The sequence below is a fragment of the Falco peregrinus genome, chromosome 7, assembly GCF_023634155.1.
Source record: "Falco peregrinus isolate bFalPer1 chromosome 7, bFalPer1.pri, whole genome shotgun sequence".
Taxonomy (NCBI): Eukaryota; Metazoa; Chordata; class Aves; order Falconiformes; family Falconidae; genus Falco; species Falco peregrinus.
The window spans coordinates 1,203,329-1,222,923 of NC_073727.1; the positions used below are offsets into that span (position 1 = coordinate 1,203,329).

A 19,595-nucleotide genomic window follows, 5' to 3' on the forward strand; every position below is an offset into this window, starting at 1 on the left:
GGGCTCCGCAGCAGCTCTGGGCGCTCGAGCTGCCGCAGTTCGGGGAGGGAGAGCTGGGGCACGCTGCAAGCTGGCAGCGTTACTGCCAGGCACAGGGGAGCCTGCCCAGCTACAGGCAAAGCTCACTGCGCAGGGAGCGGCTTCTGCCGGAGCCCACCCGCCTCTGGAGCAACCGGCCCGCAGCACTGCTAGGGCGGCAGGCACGCCGGGCCCCCGGCCCGCACGGCGGGGCTGCCGGGCAGGAGGTAGCGCCCAGCCCGGGGCCCATCGCTGGGAGCACCCGCGGGTGCGGGCGAGGGGTGCGGGGCCCCCGCGAAAGCAACCCAATGCCTGGGAAAGCCGCAGGGGCTCCAGGCCCCGGCCCCAGCGCACCGCTCCGCTGAGCCCCCAGCTGCTCGCGCAGCTCACCCCCACGGCTGCCGGCCAGGCCGCGGCGGGCCGGGCCGCAGGGCAAGGGCCGCCCCCGGCTGGGGTCCTGCGGCGGCCTCTGCGGCGGGGCTGTCCCGGGCCTGCCTGAAGGACCCGTAATCGCGCAGCTCCGGCGGGAAGGGGCTGGGGCGGCCGAGCGTTCCCGTAAGGCTCCAGCTGAGCGTCAGCCGGTGTTTTTCGCCGTCCCGCTCCAGTTTTCCTCTCAGTCGCCCGCTCGCTGCCTTCGCTTTCTCCTCAGGCGGTGCGCCGGGCGGCTAAGTACGGTGGCGGGCAGCGGGGGACGGGGCCGGTATGGCGGCGGCCATCGGCCGGGCGTGCGCCTATGGTGCCTTCCGAGCGGCGTGGCGAGGTGATGGGGGAGCGTGTGGTACCGCGGGCGCCTCCTCGGCGGGGGGAGGCCGTGCTGGCTGGCGGGCCTGTCTCCCGTGGCAGTGGCCTGGTCCGGGCAGTCGCTACGGGAGGCACGGCCCCGAGCGGTTCCCCGCACTCCGGGGTGTCCCTCAGTGCGGGTGTGCCGTGCGGGTGTGTGTGCCATACGTGCGTGTGTGTGTGCCATACGTGTGTGTGCCATACGTGCGTGCGTGTGTGCCGTGCGTGCGTGCGTGTGTGCCGTGCGTGCGTGTGTGCCATGCGTGCGTGTGTGCCATGCGTGTGTGTGCGTGCCATACATGTGTACACAGGTGAGCGCAGAAGGTGGGTCTGTCGGTGTGTGTGTTGCAGCTGGGTGTACCCAGTTGAGCGCAGAAGGTGGGTCTGTCGGTGTGTGGTTTGCACCCGCGTGTGCACAGGTAAGCGCAAAGGTGGGTCTGTCTGTCTGCTGCATGCATGTGTGCACATGTAAGCAGGAAGGGTAGGTCTGTGTGTGTGTGTTGCATATGGTGACACACAAGCGCAGCAGGTGGGTTTGCTGTGTCCCAAGAGCAACCCCTTGCCACCTGCCTACTCTGGGGTTACACCAGCGGGGCTACTGGGGGGTGGAGGGAAGGCAGGATTGTTTGTGCTTCAGGGATGCCTGGTCATTGTCATATGTGTGCATATTTGTGTATCGTAAGCCCTTGCACTGATTTTCCCCCTGTCGTATTAATTCCAGTGGAGGAAAATGTGCTTTGCTGTTTGCTGTGTTCAGCTCTGTCTGTGAGACTCAGTGGTTCCTGTGGCACAGTATTAAATGGCAAGTGATTAACTCAAGAACAACACATATAGGAGCAGGAGCCCCTCTGTATGTGCATGGATGAGAACACGATACAGCTGCATACATTTCCTTGCCTCTTTAATCACTCCAGGTCCTACAAGAGCTACATATTAATTCAGTTTTATATCTGAACAATGCTAATGGCACTTCCTAAACAAATGTGGTTTTTTTTAAAAGCCTGTATTTTGCTAGGTAGTGTCAACCTAGTTGCTCTTGCCTGCGTTAATCTTCTCCAGTACAGATGTGATAAATACTTTATGAAATAACTTGCTTTACACTGGCATTGCCACCAGTGGACAAGGCTGCTGTTGTCACTGCTTAGCAGTTTCCGTATTTCTTTCTTCACATGTACTTCAGATCATAAATGCACTTTAGACATGCAGTTCTTGCTCATCGTTACAGGGTTTGGTGCAGGCCAGCTGTACCTTTGGAAACCTGTCAGTTATTTATTATCCCATCAGAGTAACTCGGGCCATATATGCCTTAAGATCATGGAGTGAGGTGGTTTGCTTTTTAATTAAAATGTGTTTTCTTCCCATTCTTTACCTTTCTCCTCTTATGTCTTCCTGGATATTCTTAGTTGTTAGGAATCCAAGTTTGTTTTCAACACGTCTCTATTTTTTCTGTAGCCATTTCTTTCTATTTTTTAGTACTCTCCAGTCACTTTCAAAACTCAGATGTATTATCTTTCCCAGTAGAGGCTTAGGAGGAAGGCAGAACGGTTTTTCCGCTAAGGATCAGAGTTGGCTTTGGATCTGTCCTTCAAAGACTGTGGTTAGAAAAGTGGGGAAATTGTGTTTTGATATATGAGAAACAATACTGTATAACTGAAAACTTCTGCTGAGTGGCATTTTCTGAATTATTTCATTAATTTTGATATAGCTGGGGTTTTTTTGATCTGCACACTTCTCATAAGAGAAAATTATTTTCATTATACAGTGTTTTTAAGCAGTGAATACTCCTGAGGTTTTGAAACAAACCTAAGGTTGTATAGGTGTAGTTACTGCAGTGCCATGGGTACCTTAGCCTTTTGTATTGCTCAGAGCCCTCCATGTCCAGCTTTGCTGCCTGCCTTTCGTCAGCTCTGTCCCCGTTCCCCCAAAGTGTCAGCACGGCTGCAGAGCAATTGGGGCAGTGTTTTCCCATTGTTCTCTTGCTGTTGTCCTTCATGACATTGCAGCTGTGAATCCCAGTAGTATTTGCTAGTAGCAACCAGCAGCAGCAGGAAATAGTTCTCATTCCCTTTACTGTCCTCTGGGTTGTAGGTTTTGGATTCGTTAGGGGATGCCACGACATGCCGTCATAGCGCTTAACAGCCAACCAGCCTGCATCTGTCCAGTGAGGAGTCCTAATGAAAAGTATATACATACTATGGGAAGTTCTTATGTGAGGGAATCATGTTCAGCACTGGAGACTACCTTGAGACACACATTGTATCTTTCTGCCTCCTTTTGTTTTCACTTTTCCTCCAAATTTTTTTCCATTGTAAAGAGGCACTGTATGCCATCAGCTGTGAACCCTGCTAACAGATATTAGCGAATCTGTCTCAGAATCCTTTATGCAGCCTAGATAGCTTGTACGTGCTTAAGTTCTAGGCGAAAGTTGTAATGAACTACACTAATGCCTGTGTGTTTTCCAGGGAAAGCTGGCGACTGAGGTGGGAAGAAAGGCCAGATTAAATTAGTAAAAGTATATTCAAGTTCGGTATTAGAAAACCTGGATCTGGGCATGTTTTTTACTTTCAACAGAGGATGTCCCTTCTTTCTCCTTCACTTTCAATGGCAAAATAAAGTTCTCTAGCTTTTTCTAGCTTCTACAGTCCTCTGAAAAGTCCTTGCCTCCACAGTTGCCTTGCCTCTAAGCAGTTAATGAATTTCTAGTCTCTTTTCTTCCTCAGGGCAATCTATAATGAAGTGTTGCCCATTCTGTAGCGAAACTGCAAGTAGGCCAGTGGTGTTTCCTTGGCGGAGGGAAACATTCTTACTGTTTAGTCACAGAGTATATCCTAAAAAACCCAACACGTTTCTTTCAAGTAGACCAGGCACATTAAAAGGTTGCAACTGCTTCTAAAGTGTTTATTAAAATAATCTGTGTCTTTTCAGGTGTGACCTCTAACTCTCTGATTTGATTACTTTGGTGTTCCATGCTTAGCCCCAAGCAGACAGCGACCCTTTCCACCCTTTCCGTGTGCTGTGATTTTAAATGCATGAGGTTTAGCTTGAGAAATTAACTTCTTCACATCCAAATTTTTCCAAGGTAGCTGGAGGGGTTTTTAAAAAGTAGTTTGTATCGCTGCAAAGATTTCATTACTACTTGTGCACTTGGGCCTTTCTTGAGATGATATGAAAAAAAAGTAGTAATGATTCTGAAGTGTCTTCCCTGTTGCGATTGTTTGTATGATTGTGTTATTTCTGTGCATAACAGTTTCATTTGAATAAAAAGTAGCAAGCAAAATGTTAAGCAGAAAAAACAGGCAAAAAATCTCCTGAAACTTCATTGCCCATTAGAGGCTAAATTAACAGTGCTTGATATCTTCAGAACTGCAATTTGGAATTTAATCAGAACATCTTTGGTTTTTTTGTATGGTCTCTTCGGAGAATGTCATGATTATTTCAGCCTGGAGCCTCCCATGTGTAGTCTGGAACAATGCTTGGGCAATTTTTCCAAAGTTCTAATTATAACTGCACAATAAGCATCTTGATGGCTTTTTTAAAAGTGTTTTTACAATGCAGTTCTCACTGCTGAAACCAACTTCATGCACTGTTTCTCTCAGGTATGGAACTGAGGAAGAACAGTTTTCTGTATTTACTCCTGTGGAAAATAATTACAGGAGTAGAGGGGATTATTATATTGTTGCCAATTGTTAAAAAAAAAATATTAGTGCTCAGCTTGCTGAACACTGCATTCACTAGTGGAGTATGTACGTGGATGTTCAGCACGCTTGCTGTCTTTCACAATGTTGTTAGGTGGTGTAGCAAGCAAATGGCAATGCATGCCAATTTTTGGCATTGTGCATGGTGACAGATGCTGCACCCCGTGCATAAATCTCCTGAAGGTACCATGTTAAATATGCAGTATGTAGCTAAAATAAAGGTTAGGAAATAAAGGAATGGGTAGAGTAGCGTACTTGTATATGAACTAGGGTGAGGGTTAGAAAGAAAACTGTTAGGGATTTAAAGTTCGCAGACATAAGACTGTTAATCCATTGGGTTCACTTTTCTAGCTGTCTTGGATTCTTCTGTTTCACCTTGTGAGAAGAATGAAATGGTTTTGTAGTGGGTTTGTTAAGCGAACTTTTAGTGCTGAATATATGTATATTTATATTTGTAGAAAATTTTGTACCTAGCCAGTGAAAGACAACACTTGAAAGTCAGTGCAAGGTTTTAATTGCAATGTTTATAGCAGGGAAGTATCACTGAGGAGTTAATTTTATGTTAGCGCAGTGCATGACTTAAATACAGTAAGCGCATTTTTTTTCTTCTCCTTTGTTGATGTGTATTTTGCTGATGACAAGACATCAGTCCAGCATTCATGACCTGTCTTACTTTTACAAACGATTCAGTTTTGAATAGCTTATTGTAAGAAACATTTTAGATTTTAAATAAAAATCCCATCACAGATGTTTAGAGGTTATGATGCATCAAGTGTTCATAGTTACATGTCAGAATGCTGTTTTATTGAGATGTGAATTTCGAACTGTTTACATTCCATAAATATTTTTGTTCTTTGCTATCCTTTCAAAGTGTCTATTCCTTTGGTAGCAGTATGCGTACAGAAGTGTGTGGATATACTTTCTGAAATAGCAGCACTCAGTGTTTTGAACTGTGTGAATCATGTCAGTTTGGTTTTTTTTTTTTTTTCCGTATCTTCCTCCTCTCTCTTCTGTCCTGCTGCAGTTCAGAGACCAAAACAGTCTCACCTCCCAGCGTCCAGAATACAGCCATCACAGCCCCTGGGCTTTCCTAGACACAATTTTGATGGCCAGCTCAGAACTGGTATTCTCCTGCTGCAGGTCTTAAAAGTATAAATTGCTCTCACTTTAAAACAGACTGAATCCTTAAAGAAAATAGGAGATTTGGCACTGGTTTCAGTGAAGCCAGCATCTCACCCTGGGCTTTAACAACTTCTGTTATGAATTGTAATGGTCAGATGTTGCAGTACTTATTTTAAAATAACTGTATCACCAGACTTCTTGAGATCAGTTGAAGGTTGTCTGACCTTTTTCTGTCACACCAGTGTTCATTTGGCTGCTGCTTTTTCTGACATTTGACTTTTTCCTCTTCTGTGCCCCAGCCATTCTGTCAGAATTTTATTTCTTCAGCAGCTATTCATCTGATTCCACTGTCTTTTGATTCTTCTTGCTGTCATTTTGTCCTGACTTTATTGCCTCTTCATAGACATTTTTCAGATTTCCATCATAATTTCAGAAGGAGATGGTATTTAGAGCATGAAACTTTTTTTTTTTTTTCAATTAAAGTGGGAGTAAAAGAACCAACCAAAAGCAAATAGCATTGCAAATGTATTTGGTAATGAAGTAAGCTGTCTAATACTCTTATGTTTTGTTTTCCAAATGAATGTGTTGTTTCTCAGGCATGCTCCCTTCGGCTAATAAAGAGCAACCTTCCTACATTAGCTGAGCTGCCTGGTGATCTGTTCTGGAGGTGATAAGAGCATGTGTAATTGGCTAGCTTTGTAATAATCAAATCTGGAGGGCCATGGGGAAGGTACTTCTGGAGGTACGTTCTCCTTTCAGGATGCCAGAGTAAGTCAGGTTCACGAATTTGCAGAATCACAGAAGAGTTGAGGTTGGAAGCCTCTGGAGATCATCTAGTTCACCTTCCCTGCTCAGAGCAGCGTCAGCCAGAGTAGGTTGCCCAGGACCGTGTTCAGCCCCCAGGATGTATTGGTGCATGCCGTTCCTCTGTGAGTGCAGGACTTTGCACCTGCCCTTGTTGAACTTAATGAGGTTCCCATCAGCCCATTTCTCCAGCCTGTCCGGGTCCCTCTGATGGCAGCACACGACCCTCTGGTGGTCTCCCAGTTTCACACAAAACTGGGAGGTGGTGTCCCAGATGACACAAAACTCCTCCCAGTTTTGTATCATCAGCAAACTTGCTGAGGGTACACTCTGCCCCGCTGTCCAGATCATTAATGAAGATACTGAACAGGATTATTGGGCTGATTTCAGATTATGTTTTCATAGCACATACCGTATTTTATGATGTGTTTATTTATCTATCACTTTTGATTGTGTCCAGGAACATTACTACACGTTTTGTTGCTAGGACAATATTTCTAGTTTTGAAGAGTGTGTTCTCACTCTATCAGCAATAGAAGTCTCTTAGAAGCCTTCTAGTCATTGTCTTTTTTGTGGGATTTTCTGTTGCAATATTTCCCCCCACCTTCTGCAACTTGCTCTGCTTTTCAAGACAAAAGGTTCAAGTCTGATTCCCTTTGTAAACTAAACTGTACGAGTAAATATTACTGGTTTTTCTTCTGATGTGTATATTTGCAGGAAATGCTGTTTCAAAGGAGAAAATGTCCTACATAGAAACACCTTTCTGTCTTTATTCTCAGGGTTTGCTTCAGTGCCAGTGAAAGGGAGTTACTGTTCATATTCTAGCCTGGCATGGGCTTTCCAGACCCGGTGTTCCATCTCTGCCCCCTGGACTGTGACAGTGGAGCAACGCAGACAAAGCAGTTTCTTCAATACGTGTAAGTCTCGAGTTGGATTAAGATTATTATCTGTAATAAACAGAAGAAGAAGAGAAAATTTTGCTTTGGAGAGATAGTAATGAAAATGTATGTGTGGTAAATTTTTGTGTCTACTCTAGTTGTATTATCTCCTAAGATTTTAGTGGCAGCTACAGCTGTTGACAGGTGTGTGCAAAAGGTAAGTTTATTATCTTTTCATTGCAAGTAAGGGTTTGCTTCATGTCACAGTGAATCCATCTAATATACGTCATCGTGTGGAAGGGGAAACACCGTCCCCTCTGTTTCCTAGTGCTTTGTTGAGAATATGAATAATTTGTTTTTCTACATTATTTTTGAGCCATAGGCAAGACACACTGTTTAAGCTGTGCTGTCTCAAAAATGAAATTACTAAAATGCAATAATGTGTTAAACAAAAACTGCTGATAATGTCCTGCTAAATATCTGGCCAGCTGCAGTATTTTCCTCCAGTCCTGAAAGGAATTACACTCACGCTTAACATAATTGAGAAGTGATGGCTGTTTAAATTCACGATTGGGACTGTGAACTGAGACAGCTGAGGGACCATTCCACCTGTTTTGTCGTTCCTTATCCTATCCTTTAGGGGAAGAGAAGGAATAGTAAGAACATAATCTGTGGAGGAGATAACCACAGCAGTCTGAGAGTGAAAGTTCTTTGTTTATAATCCGCAGAATATAAGAGCTCTGCAAAATCAGGCTTTCAGAACTCGTGATCTCTTCTTATTCTTCTCAGCTGCTCAGTGGCAGAATACTGTATTTGTTTTCTTTACATTTGCTAAACAAATGGGATTTAAAAAGATATGCTGGCTGGCTGTTTGTCTTACCCAATAAATTTTGACTGATGACTGATTTCAAATGACTGAAGGCAGAGAGGTCTTGGAACACCTGCAAAAGTCTGCACTGTGAACCAGCGGCTTTGAACGGTAGAGGTTTGCTAAGGATGCCAACTGCAGGAAAAAATCATTTAGAACTTTTTTCATAAGCACCCAAGCAGTCACAAAATAAGAATATGTGAGAAGCTAAGCACTGTTCTTATTTTGTTTAACGTAAAATTTAAGATATAGCACTGCAAGTGATTGCAATTTGATTACTATTTGTAGGATAGATTATTTCCTTAATTATGCTTATGTTCATATTTTCAAAGTCTAGATGAGCTCTGTTTTACCAGGAATTTTGCCAGCTGCCTTGTTAGATGACTTAATTAAAAATGTTTGTTCGGTGATTGTCTTGAAGGTGTTTGTTGTGATGGTATCCTCATTATCTGACTTAATAAAATTTTAAACAAGTTATATTTAGGCAAACTACCTAAAACTATTGGCTTACTTGGAAGAATTTAAGTGTACCTCCTTCATGTATTCAGCAGAGACAGTAGCCATCAGATTTGGACGACTGAGAGTTTTACATTTCAAAGAACAGCTGTTCTAAGAACAGTTTCTCTTACAGAATTCAAAAATAAAACCTTCAAAATTCAAATGAAGTAGGTATTAACAGTATAAATCGCTCATATCCTCTAACAGCATAGTTGCTTCAAAAGTGGTAACACTAAAAATGCAGATATGATAGTTTTATGTGAAACTATTTTCAAGTGAAATGTCAGACAAATAACAGTCCTTTTTGACGGAGAAGGGTGACAAATTTTTCTGTCTCATTATTGAAGGTTTAACTTCTATTCTGGTTTTTAAAATAGTAACGCACTCTTGTTAGTAGGGTCATCTGTACCTTCAACTTAGCTATTAAAAACAGTTTAACCCATTTAAATAGAAGGAAGGAATTTAAAGAGGAGGAACTGCAATTACCCTAGGCAGTCTGTGTTCCTTATCCAGATAGCTGCCTCCTGCAGCTCTGACACAAAAAACATACACAGGGTTTTATTCCTGTCCAATGACATATTTCAGTGAGTTCATAATGAAGTAATTTTAAATTATCTTGTTATTACAGGCTTAGCTTCTGTGCCTCCCCCCTTTTTCCCGTTCCACCCTCCCCACTATGGGAAGCAGTTCAGTTTCCATTTTACTTAATTTCACATGCTTAATTAGAGATGTGGAAGGGCCTGAGGTTTTTCAGATCATGTTTAAAAAATACATAACTTCCCCTGAAAAGTCTTGCCTCTTTTTCCAGTGCGTTGCATTAGACCTGGTCTTTGCAGATAATGTCTGTCTTGTGCCTGTTCCAGTCCAGCTGGTGTCCGAGCGGTAGGGCAGGGCTGTTTTCTCTGCCACTCGTGCACATCCGTGCTCCTACATGCTGGCACACAGACAGGGAATCCCACCGATCCGGACTTAGGTGCCTAAGCTTCAGTCATCGAGAAGCGTTGATAAAAAGTGCTGTATGTTTAATGGAAGAAGTATGTATCTGTCTGACCTGTAGGTGAGGAAGATGTGAGATATAGACCCTTTACGTTTAATAGCCACAGAATTGGGGTGAAATATGTGGGCTGTCATTCCTGAAGGCAGCAGAGGAACACAGATGGGTCATGAATACTGAAATGGTTTGGCTGACTTTCAGCCATAGGAGTTATCTTTCACCCCAATCATCCAAACCAGCTAGCATAATTTTCTCAGTATCTGTTTTGTATCTGGGTGCATGTGAGAATAAAGAACTTTTATTCGATACTGGGACTATATAGAAATTGTGCTTTCCTACTCACAGTATTAATTCCATTAGTTACCCTTGGGAACAAATGAAAAGAATGTAATTTCTCTGTTGCTAGGTGATGTTTCCTCTTAGGTTAGAGTACAGAATAAGGAATATGATGATTTTTCAGAGGTTATAGACCTAGATTGTGGCAATCAAGGGGAAATCATTTAGACCACTAATTTAAAATCATACTCAGAGTAACGCATTTTGTCTCTGGAGGCTTTGCATATTGGAAGCCTTTGTGCTTAGTATAAATTTCTGTGTCTGTGTTCTTTCTTGGAAACATCAGTTCCTGAAAGCCTGCTCCTTGATAACATTTTATATTACATTTTTGTAGTCCTATGTGAGTTTTCTTTGGATTAAATTGTTTATTTTTTCTGCTGTGCCTAACTCTGAGGATCAGAGTGAAAAAAAAATTTTGGTTTTCAATTTTTAAAGAATTTTTTCTTTCAGTATGAACATCTGGATAAATAATTACTGAGTTACCACTTGTCATTGTCAGTAGGATCAGATTAAGAGTTTTGATGTTTCAGCATTAAGGGTACAAAGAGTTCCAAATATACAGCTGCCTTTTTCTTCAATTTCTTTTTTTTTTTTTTCTGTTTCCTTTTACAAGGGGAGTACCTGTGTGTTGAAGAATAGCTGGTTAATTGTTTTTAGTCAGAAAAAGGAGAGTGAATATTAAATGCCTTACAGGTAATTGTACTTAAGGGGGGGGGGGGGGGCAAGGGGGAGCTATTTTACTGGATTTTGATTTGTTACTATGTGATATAACTTTTGTGAAGGTACTTGGCCTCTGGCTTTCATTTGTCGTGAGGAAATGAACCAGGCCAATGATGTTCAGTTTGCAGACCTTGCTGAAATCTCGGTTCTCCGTATCCATTTGCTGGCACTAAGGCCAGCTTTGTAATACTTATTATTTAAAAAAAAAATTGCAAATGAAAGCTTTAATAATCAAAGCAACCTTTAAAAGATAGTAGCATTTACAACAGCATCTGTTAACTAAGTTAAGATCTTGGGTTTTTAATAAGATGTTATAAAGGAAAAAAATACAATTTCTCAGATGTTTCGCAGGATACTTTACATCAGTTTTGGGTTCTTTGTTTAAGCTAGCAAGTTTTTAGTCTGTTAATGGCTGGATTTGTAACTGGATTTATTCAGGATCTGAATTGTGACTAACCTGAAAATCCCATGTCTGCAACTTCCTGCTGACGTTGTGATAAATTGGTAGTTTTAAAAATGTAAAATTGCAAACTGCAATGTGCAAAGTGCACTGTGAAAGTGTCCTCAAGGTTTGCAGTTAAGCGGAGTTATTTGCTGTGCCTGTGTAGTATGAATGCATCTTTCAGAATAATGTTTTCCAGCTCCAGAGGTTTTGTTGTAATATCATAATGCAATAGATTTGTTTCTGTGCTGTGCTATGGCAGTAACAGATTATAGACATCTTTTGCTGCCACCAGATTTGCAGATACCTAAAGATGTTCTATCCTGTGATCCACATAAAAAGAACTTTCACATTTTTTAAAAGATTAATGTTAAACGTCTGTGAATAAGCAGGTAGCTGCTGGAGCTTCAGTCTTGTATCTGCAAAACCAAACAGAAGCCAGGAAGTTTGTTAGTACATGATTTTTTCTTCCCCCTGTTTCACTATTGTGGAAATCCAGCTAGCAGTGTGAAGTAGAAGTGAGCTTAAATTTTCAGTGGAAACATTTCAAATATGAGCAGTTCTAATTTTTAGTCTGTGAAGTTTATATAAAACCATGTATGTGCGTCCCATGGTGCTAATCTCGTACATGGCCTCACGTTCCTCTGTACGGTCTTGCAGTAGTCCTTGTCTTTCTCAGACATTTTCAATGTCCAGATTCTTGCAGTTCTGCAGTCAGGTACCACCTGCTGTCCGAATTAGTTCTGAGTGGCTCGGTAGTGGGCTGCCTAGACTGAATGCTTTATATCCTTCACTACTTCCTGGGTTTGTGTGAAGGCCCTGTAGAGCCAACAAGCGATATCCCCAGAAGATGACAGCTTAAGACAGTTGAGGCAGAGTTGCAAAGAGGAACATGTATTTTGCTAATGCTGCCCTGTTATTTGAGGCATGACATGGTGGGGGGAAGTTTTTCTTCTCTTTCAGCAGAACTCAGTATCAGATACGCATCGTACGCTTCCATTTAGACTGTGAGGGGTGTCTTTTGCAGTTGAAGAAAACAATGTTTTGAGCAAGGTCGGTTAAGGAACTTGAGAGCAGTCCAGCACTTAGATCTCATTTCTTATGGATCCATGCTTTTCTGCTTGTGGACTGGGCTTAAGACAGGGAGTCAGGAAGGATGGCACACGGAAGCAGTGATGGCACACTGCTGCAGACGGCTCAGTCCCGAGAGGAAGGCAGTAGCAAGGATGGGTTCTCATTTGGAGTGAACACTGGTTTTCACAAAACTGCTTTAGAAGCTTGCATGTTATAAGTAATCCATCCAATGTTAGTATGCCATTGTTTGTTTTTCTCTCATAAATAAGCCTACTTGTATTATCATCTGCACAATATTCCCTTTTGAATTGTGGTGGAAAGGATTCAACCTGTTAAAGGAGTTAAATAGTTTACGTATGTGCCTTTAAACAGGCTAAGCAAGTCTTAAAATTAAAGACTTCCACTTTTAAAACTAACAGGAAAATACTGTATTAGAAACATAGCTTGTCAGGAATAATTGATGGTATGGGCTGAGTTGACAGTTTTTGAACAGTATGCGAGTTCAGTTGAAGATTCTAAAGGGATATAAAGGAAGACTCTGTCTTTGTTCTGGACAGTTCATTTCTGTTGTTTTGGAAGTAGGTGTTCCGTGTAATTATATAAAAGTTAATGTGTGTAATTGAAAGTGCTGTCTGAATAATTTGCTTCGCATTTGATTCACGTTCAGCCACTGAAATGAGTTGCAGGTTTTGGTCTGAAGACGGCTGCTCTGCATACACTTTTGCCTGTCACCTTTATCTTAAATGCTTTGTAGTTATGGATATTGTTGTTAGGCACATTTTGTAAGACTGTGAAAAGGTAAGACGTTGTAAGGCCCAGATGTAAAAATACAGTTGAGCACTCCTTTTCCTGACCTAAGTGATTTAAATTGCAGTCCATTGCCAAATCCTAGATAGAGTAGTTCATGTAGCCTGCTCTGTGCCAGTCTCTGTCCTAGGTAGGAATCTTTTCAGTACAGTTGGGGTGGCGGCTGGAAACAGAAAGGTGTTTTTTGCAGGGTGGGGTTTTGGAATGGAATTTGTGAAAAAAGAGAAACACACATTCTTGCAGAAAATGGGAGACCAAGCCTGAAGTCCTTCAAGTCAAGTAGCATTTGAGTGTCCAGATACCAGATAAGCATCTTAACTACTGAATTAAGCCAAGGGATCTTTTCCTTTGGGTGTAACCATCACCGTCACTTCCTTTGCCTTCCCTCTCCTGTCCTGTGTCAGCTGCATCTACATCACTCCCCTCGCAAACTCTTCCTGGCAGTTGCTGAATCTAGTGCCCGTTATGCTGGCAGCTATCGCCCCTAGCAGTTTGTTCTTTCCATCCCATATTGAGCAGTCACATGAAATAGGCTATAATTGACTTGAAGTTCAGATTTCTCTTGTACCGACTTAAAATGTGAAAATGATCTGGTCACGTAGTGTGTGTAAAATATGACACGTTAATCCAGCCATGCTGGCTGTGGGATAGCTAAATACAAACGCTATTTGCAAGTCATTCCACAGTCGTTATTTTGTGTGTATTTTTAATACAGCTGGCAAATTCATATTAGCGGATGGCCTTGACTCCTTTAAGGAAGATTCTTTTAAATCAAAATAGATTTAGTATTAATATGAATTAAGAATTCTAACTGTTAGTTTGTATCAAAACCAAAGGTTTCTCTTAATCTGTTTCTAACTTGGGGTCCCTTAATGACCTGATCATTTGTTGTTGACTGATAGATTAAAAAAACCTTTATGCTCAGTTATTTGAAATATTCAATTTCATAATGTGCTTGCAAAGGAGTAAAAAAAGAAAGCTGCTTTTGTTGCTCTTGTACTTCCAGTCTTATTGATGGATAGAGTTCATTAAAAATCTGAAGTTTCTAACTTATAATGGTTCTTGGTTTTTTTTGTTTCTACTTCATTGTGATGTTTGCCTCTGTAGGCCTAATTTACATGAAAATAGCCTTTTAACTGTTGCTATCAATTTTCAGCTTAAATGGATTTTCTGCTGCGGTTTTGTTCTGTAAGCTGCAGTTTATATATGTAGCTTACTGGCCTTATTAGGGAATAGATGCCTCAATAGGGGACCTGGAATTTGGGACTGAAATGCTGTTCTAGCATATGTTGCCACTGGAAGTATTGAAGTTTTTATTATGGACCTGGGTTTAGGGTATTTTTCTCACCTTGGCTCAGAAATTTTGAGAGTGAAGGCACTGGTTTTTATTCTTTGCTTTCCTAACATGGAAAGGAATTTTTTTCTTCTTACATGGGGTGGCTCAGAAAATATTATTCTCTTCCCAGTTCTGTTACAGGAATTCTAGGCTAGGGTTTTTTTGTGCAAATGGTCTCTTGGCAACCTCATTGTAGATGTAAATCAATTTGCTTCTTCAGGTGCATAAATAAGATTTATTTAGCTAATTGATGTCTTAGTTTTTCTATCATGAGGTGCTTCTGAGCCAGCTGGAAGTGGCCGTGCTTGAGCTAGGTAGAGCTGGAGTCAGTGAAATCCTGTGGTCACTTCAAACCTAAATTATTTGATGTTTCTAAAGAAGACCAAGGCACACTGCTCTGAGAGGTATAGGCAAACAGCGAAGGGCAGGGAACACAAGTTGGATCAAGGGAAATTCTGGTTACACAGTAGGAAAAAGACCGCCCTCACGATGAAAAACTAACGCTGGGCCAGGGTAGGGGTCCAGAGAGATTGTGGAATTTCTATTACTAGATCTATTCAAAGGATGACTGAGCAAGTCTGTCCATCCTCAATCTTGAAGTTGAATTTGGCTTTGAGGCTGGCTCTGCTTTGGGTGCAGGATTAGATCAAAGACCTCCTGAAGTCCCTTATGTAAATTTTTCTGTGAATCTCTGATTCTGGTTTATTTCACTCCTTGTACAGTATTCAAGGTGGGGAGTGGAACATCACTAAAACGTACAAGGTGACGCTAGAGTAGAAGCAATAATACATTTTCAAATTTAGTGAATTTAGCTCTAGTGAGGGGAGTGGATTGGGTGTTTTGGGAGTCATGGTTTTTTGGTTTTTTTTCTTTGTTCTCAGGTAATTCTTTGAATAATTTTATACATTATTTCAGTGCCTTTGTCTAGCTTCTTCTTTGTGTTTAATGCTGTCCATATGCTGCCTCATTTCTTCATAAAACTATAGGCAATCAGAAATAGTCTGGGGGGGTTTGGCTAATTTTATGATCAAAATTGAAGCTTCAGGAAGCTATAGTTCTACAAGGAGAGAGGAAAACTAATGGAAGATAAACCATGTACGTGCTTAAGACTGCAAATTGTGAATTTTTCACGCTGTCTTTGTATCTAGTTAAAGCTTAAGATGAGAATCTCAGGAATTAGAGAGAGGTACCTACTGTTCTCAAGATTACTGAGCCTAGCAGGAGAAAAAGTGCTTCAGAAGTCCAGATGAGGAACTTCCCACCATGACAGTGCACTGTGCGCAGGTAGGGAACATCGTTCTCCTTCAGGTGCTGCAGCACTGGGGCCTGTGCTGTCTCTGAAGTACATCCTCACCATGGTGAGGTTCCTTTAATATGCTGAACAGTGCACTTGCTGTGTCACCTTAATGTCTAGTGCCACTTTCACTGTTGAAATACTGTGAACAACTATATGTTGAATGTACCGTTGCAGAATTTTTACAAGAGACACCCAGCTGAAATGCTGCCCACAACCTGTCAGAAGAAAAGACGCATTGCTTTCAGGGTGAAGAGTTCTGATGGCCACTTGGCAACAAGCTCGGTGTGCAGAGTATTTGTATTCACTAATTTGTCTGAATAACTTTTTTCCTGAATTGGCATATTTATCTGGCTCTTCAGTAATGGATTCTGGCTATCTGGTGATGGTGTAGTAGCCATGAAGTTATTTTAAAACACCCCTTGTTTAGCATGGAAATTGTGAGTGGAACCCAAAATGCCAAACTTAATACATAGAGGCACCTTACTGGGAGGTTTTGTAGATTGACATGATTTAAACACTGGTTCCTAAAAAAATTTTAATTGTAAATTGTAATTATTTGCCATAATGGAAACATGCTTGACTTACAAGGATTGTGTTAGTGTGATTAATTTTATGAGATCACCAGCAAATGCAGCTTAAACAAAGTACAACACTTTCAATTTTACAGTGATGCAGCACCCTGGCATGTGACTGAGGATTTGTTTAATGGTACATGTCACCGGAACCAGCAGGTTTATGCATCAACCAGTTCTACCAAAAAGTGGCTTTGATGTTACTGTATGTGCAGCTTTACCAAAACTGTAAGCGTTTCGGTAAGATTTCGGAACAGCATCTTACTCGTTGCTCTTCTGTTTTACAAATGGAGGAAACATCTGGCCATAGTTCTCTGGCTTTGGAGCCTTGTTAATTATTTTTGGTTAAATTGGTAAAAGAATGCTAAAATTTTGTTATTTATTATCAAAATTATAAAAAATAACAGAACAACAGGTTAAAAGCCAATGCTTCTAAAAACCCATCAAGAATTTTTAAAAAAAGCAAAACAAAACTGCTGTTGGGCTTTGCAGGCTTCTGAAGAAATCTGTCTTCTTATGAGGAAAGCCTAATGTTCAGAAATCCTGCAGACTGTTCTAGTTGGCTCTGATGAGACAGGGTTGTGGTTGTCTTTTTTTGTAGAGATCATACAACCCAATTTAATCGGAATAATCCACTTCTGCCTGTACCTCAGTAATGAGATTGCTTAATAATTTAGTTTCATCATGTCTGTGCCCATGTTAAAAATTCTTATTTGACGGGATAGCAATTTATTGGCAGTGTAGTTGTCACAGAGAACTTGTGTAATTTAACACTGAGTGGATAACTGTGTTCACCTTAATATCAGTATTAGATGCTAGCTATATAATCAAAGTGTGACAAAGATTAACTTCATCTTTCTGAACTCTCAACACATTCTGCTTTAGAAGGATGTTCTAAATAATTGTTCATGAACACTGACAGGACGACCTCACTCTCAAGGCTTTGCCTGTACAGAACAAATACTGAAATGCAATTCTCAGTAGTGAAGAATTTGTTTATAAGCTGTCTGGGACATGAACAGACTTTTCACTGCCTAATATACAGTTGCATAGTTCTTACCAGAGATGCGCATCCTTAAAATGTTAGCCATACAGTAGACTTTGAAAAGTACAGCCGTATCAGAGAACCGGAGTAGGTATGGGTTGTTTTTTACAACTTATACGGTGATGTCTTGTTCTACAACTGGAATCTAAGAGGCAAAGTTGTACAAACAGAAGTGACATACTGTTCTCCCTGTGCTGATCCTATTTCAGCTATACCTAGCGACCATCTCTGAGGGCAGGCCCGTCATTTGATTTTCATACCTGTTTAGCGCTTGGCCTATTCTCAGTCAGTCCTCAGTGCTTCTGCTTGTGGTGAGGTGATAGAAATGCGTGTTTGCCAAGAACTTAGTGCATCCATACTGTTTTTTCAGAAATATCTTTCAAAACCAACAGATACTCAGTATTAAAACTATACCTTACAGTAGTGTCTTAGAGGAATTAATTAAAAATTGACTCTAGAATGTGAGAAAACCTTGCCTTATAATACCAAATGTCCTGCTAAGTGAGTATCCTGCCTCCAACAGCAGCTGATGCTATTGGAAGAAAGTAAGAATTGGATGAACATGTAGGGATGCTTCCATAGAAAAACTTCACAACCTTCAGTGATTTGTGACATGGAGTTTTTTTGGTTTATAGCTCTGGATAGCTTTCTCTTTTATGAGTTTTTCTGGCCGCTTCTGAACCCATGTAAATGATCTGACAAGAGTGCATTCTCTTTTCTGTAGATGAGTAAGTATGTGTTTGTCAGAGAAGACAAGGTCAGGGAAATGCTCTCTGCACTGCAGTGTAGTGAGGTTTGTGAGGCTTAGTTCCTAGAGGACTTGATTTTTGAGCCTTTGACCTGCCTTCAAGAAAAAATGTGTCCTTGCAGTCATTAAACGGCTGAGTCTAGACTGTAATTTGTCATGCAATTTGTAATAGAATATGTAAGCAGCACATTCCCTTTGCACATGCTCTTTCTGGTTTTGTGTGTGAAATATTTTTTCGCAGTCCTGTTTTTCTTTGGAGATGGTGGCAAAACCATTGGTGCCTGGAGAAGGAAAGGGGTGAAATACCATACCTTTTTAGAATTAATCTGCTAATAAAAGTACATACTCCAGGCTGAAACCTGGAAAAGAACGTTAGTGACCAAAAAGAACTACGTTCCTTAAGGTAATATTCAGGATTGTAACTGCATTAGTGGGTGGCAGTACATTGAAAGAAGCATGTTTATTATAACATGTTCATTAGTCTTTTAGTTATATCATTAATATTACTATCTTTGGGTCTCTGCTTCTGTGCTGCCCCATGACTATTTGTCATAAAAGCAATTTTTCCTTAAATTTTTTGATGTGGAAGAAGTGAGCCTACTTAGCTGTTTTACAAAGTTGATTCTTCTCCTTTTACTCCTTTCAGTTTTCCAACTTAATGCTATTTGTCTTTGTGTAGTTTGTATTCTAAGCAAGCTGGGAGTTCAACTTGCAGAATGCAAAGAAATCTGCTTTTAATCTCAGTTTATCAGGATCTAGGATACTGTTTTTTGATGTGGTTTACAGCAAGTCTTTTTGGTAATAGTTGCGAGTCACTGAGATGTGGTCTAATATCCATCTTCCTCTGAAGCAAGCACTAGGGCTACCTGGTTCCTGAAATTCAGGGATAGTATAAAAAGACACAAAATCAAATCCTTTTCAAAAAATTACAAACATTTTTTAGGTAGATTAAGCAAAATGGAGTGTTGTCATACAAATTTGTTATTAGTGGTTGTTAGTGATCAGCTTGCATAAAGCATGCTTTCAGCAAAATTCAACAGTGGATCTTTTTCTAGGCCATAAAGTAAAATCTTATATATGACATACTTTCTAGTAGTTTTTTCAATTAGTAGCTATGTGCTTTTTGGTAACTGACTGGAAATGTCTGGTCGCTTTTATAACTGGGTCTATTTTAGCTCTGATGGAATGTATGCAGTGTTACATTTTACAAAGGCAAAATAAACGTAAGACCACAAATCACTACAAGACTGCATACTTACCACACTGTCTTCATTGCAGACCATTTCTGAAATGTGAAAAGCAGTACAGTGATTCTTATTTCTGTCTGGGGTTATTTCCTCCACTGAAAGACATTTGTCCTGCCTGTGTATGTGCTCTCCCATCATATTGATGCTTTGCTGCCAAGCCAGGTTGACCTTTCTTATGGTCAGATTTTTGTTTTCTTCGTTGCTGTGTTGTCTGTCTGTTGTAAGCAATATCGCCACCATTGTAATCTTCTTGACTGCAGCCTATCCCTTCCATATTCCATTCTTGTCACTTTGTCTTAAAATCAGCGTGGTAT

The 19,595-nt window shown here is 41.1% G+C and overlaps 1 protein-coding gene across 1 annotated transcript in view; it reads left to right on the plus strand.

Moving 5' to 3' along the window:
• The first annotated feature begins 597 nt into the window (after positions 1-597).
• The window catches only part of MRPS5 (mitochondrial ribosomal protein S5), a 59,585-nt gene continuing 40,587 nt past the window's right edge, over positions 598-19,595 (plus strand). Inside the window, exons 1-2 of the mRNA XM_055810647.1 lie at positions 598-778; positions 7,199-7,336. Coding sequence (XP_055666622.1) covers positions 721-778; positions 7,199-7,336 — 196 coding nt within the window. The 5' untranslated portion in view covers positions 598-720. The remainder of the gene's footprint in view (positions 779-7,198; positions 7,337-19,595) is intronic.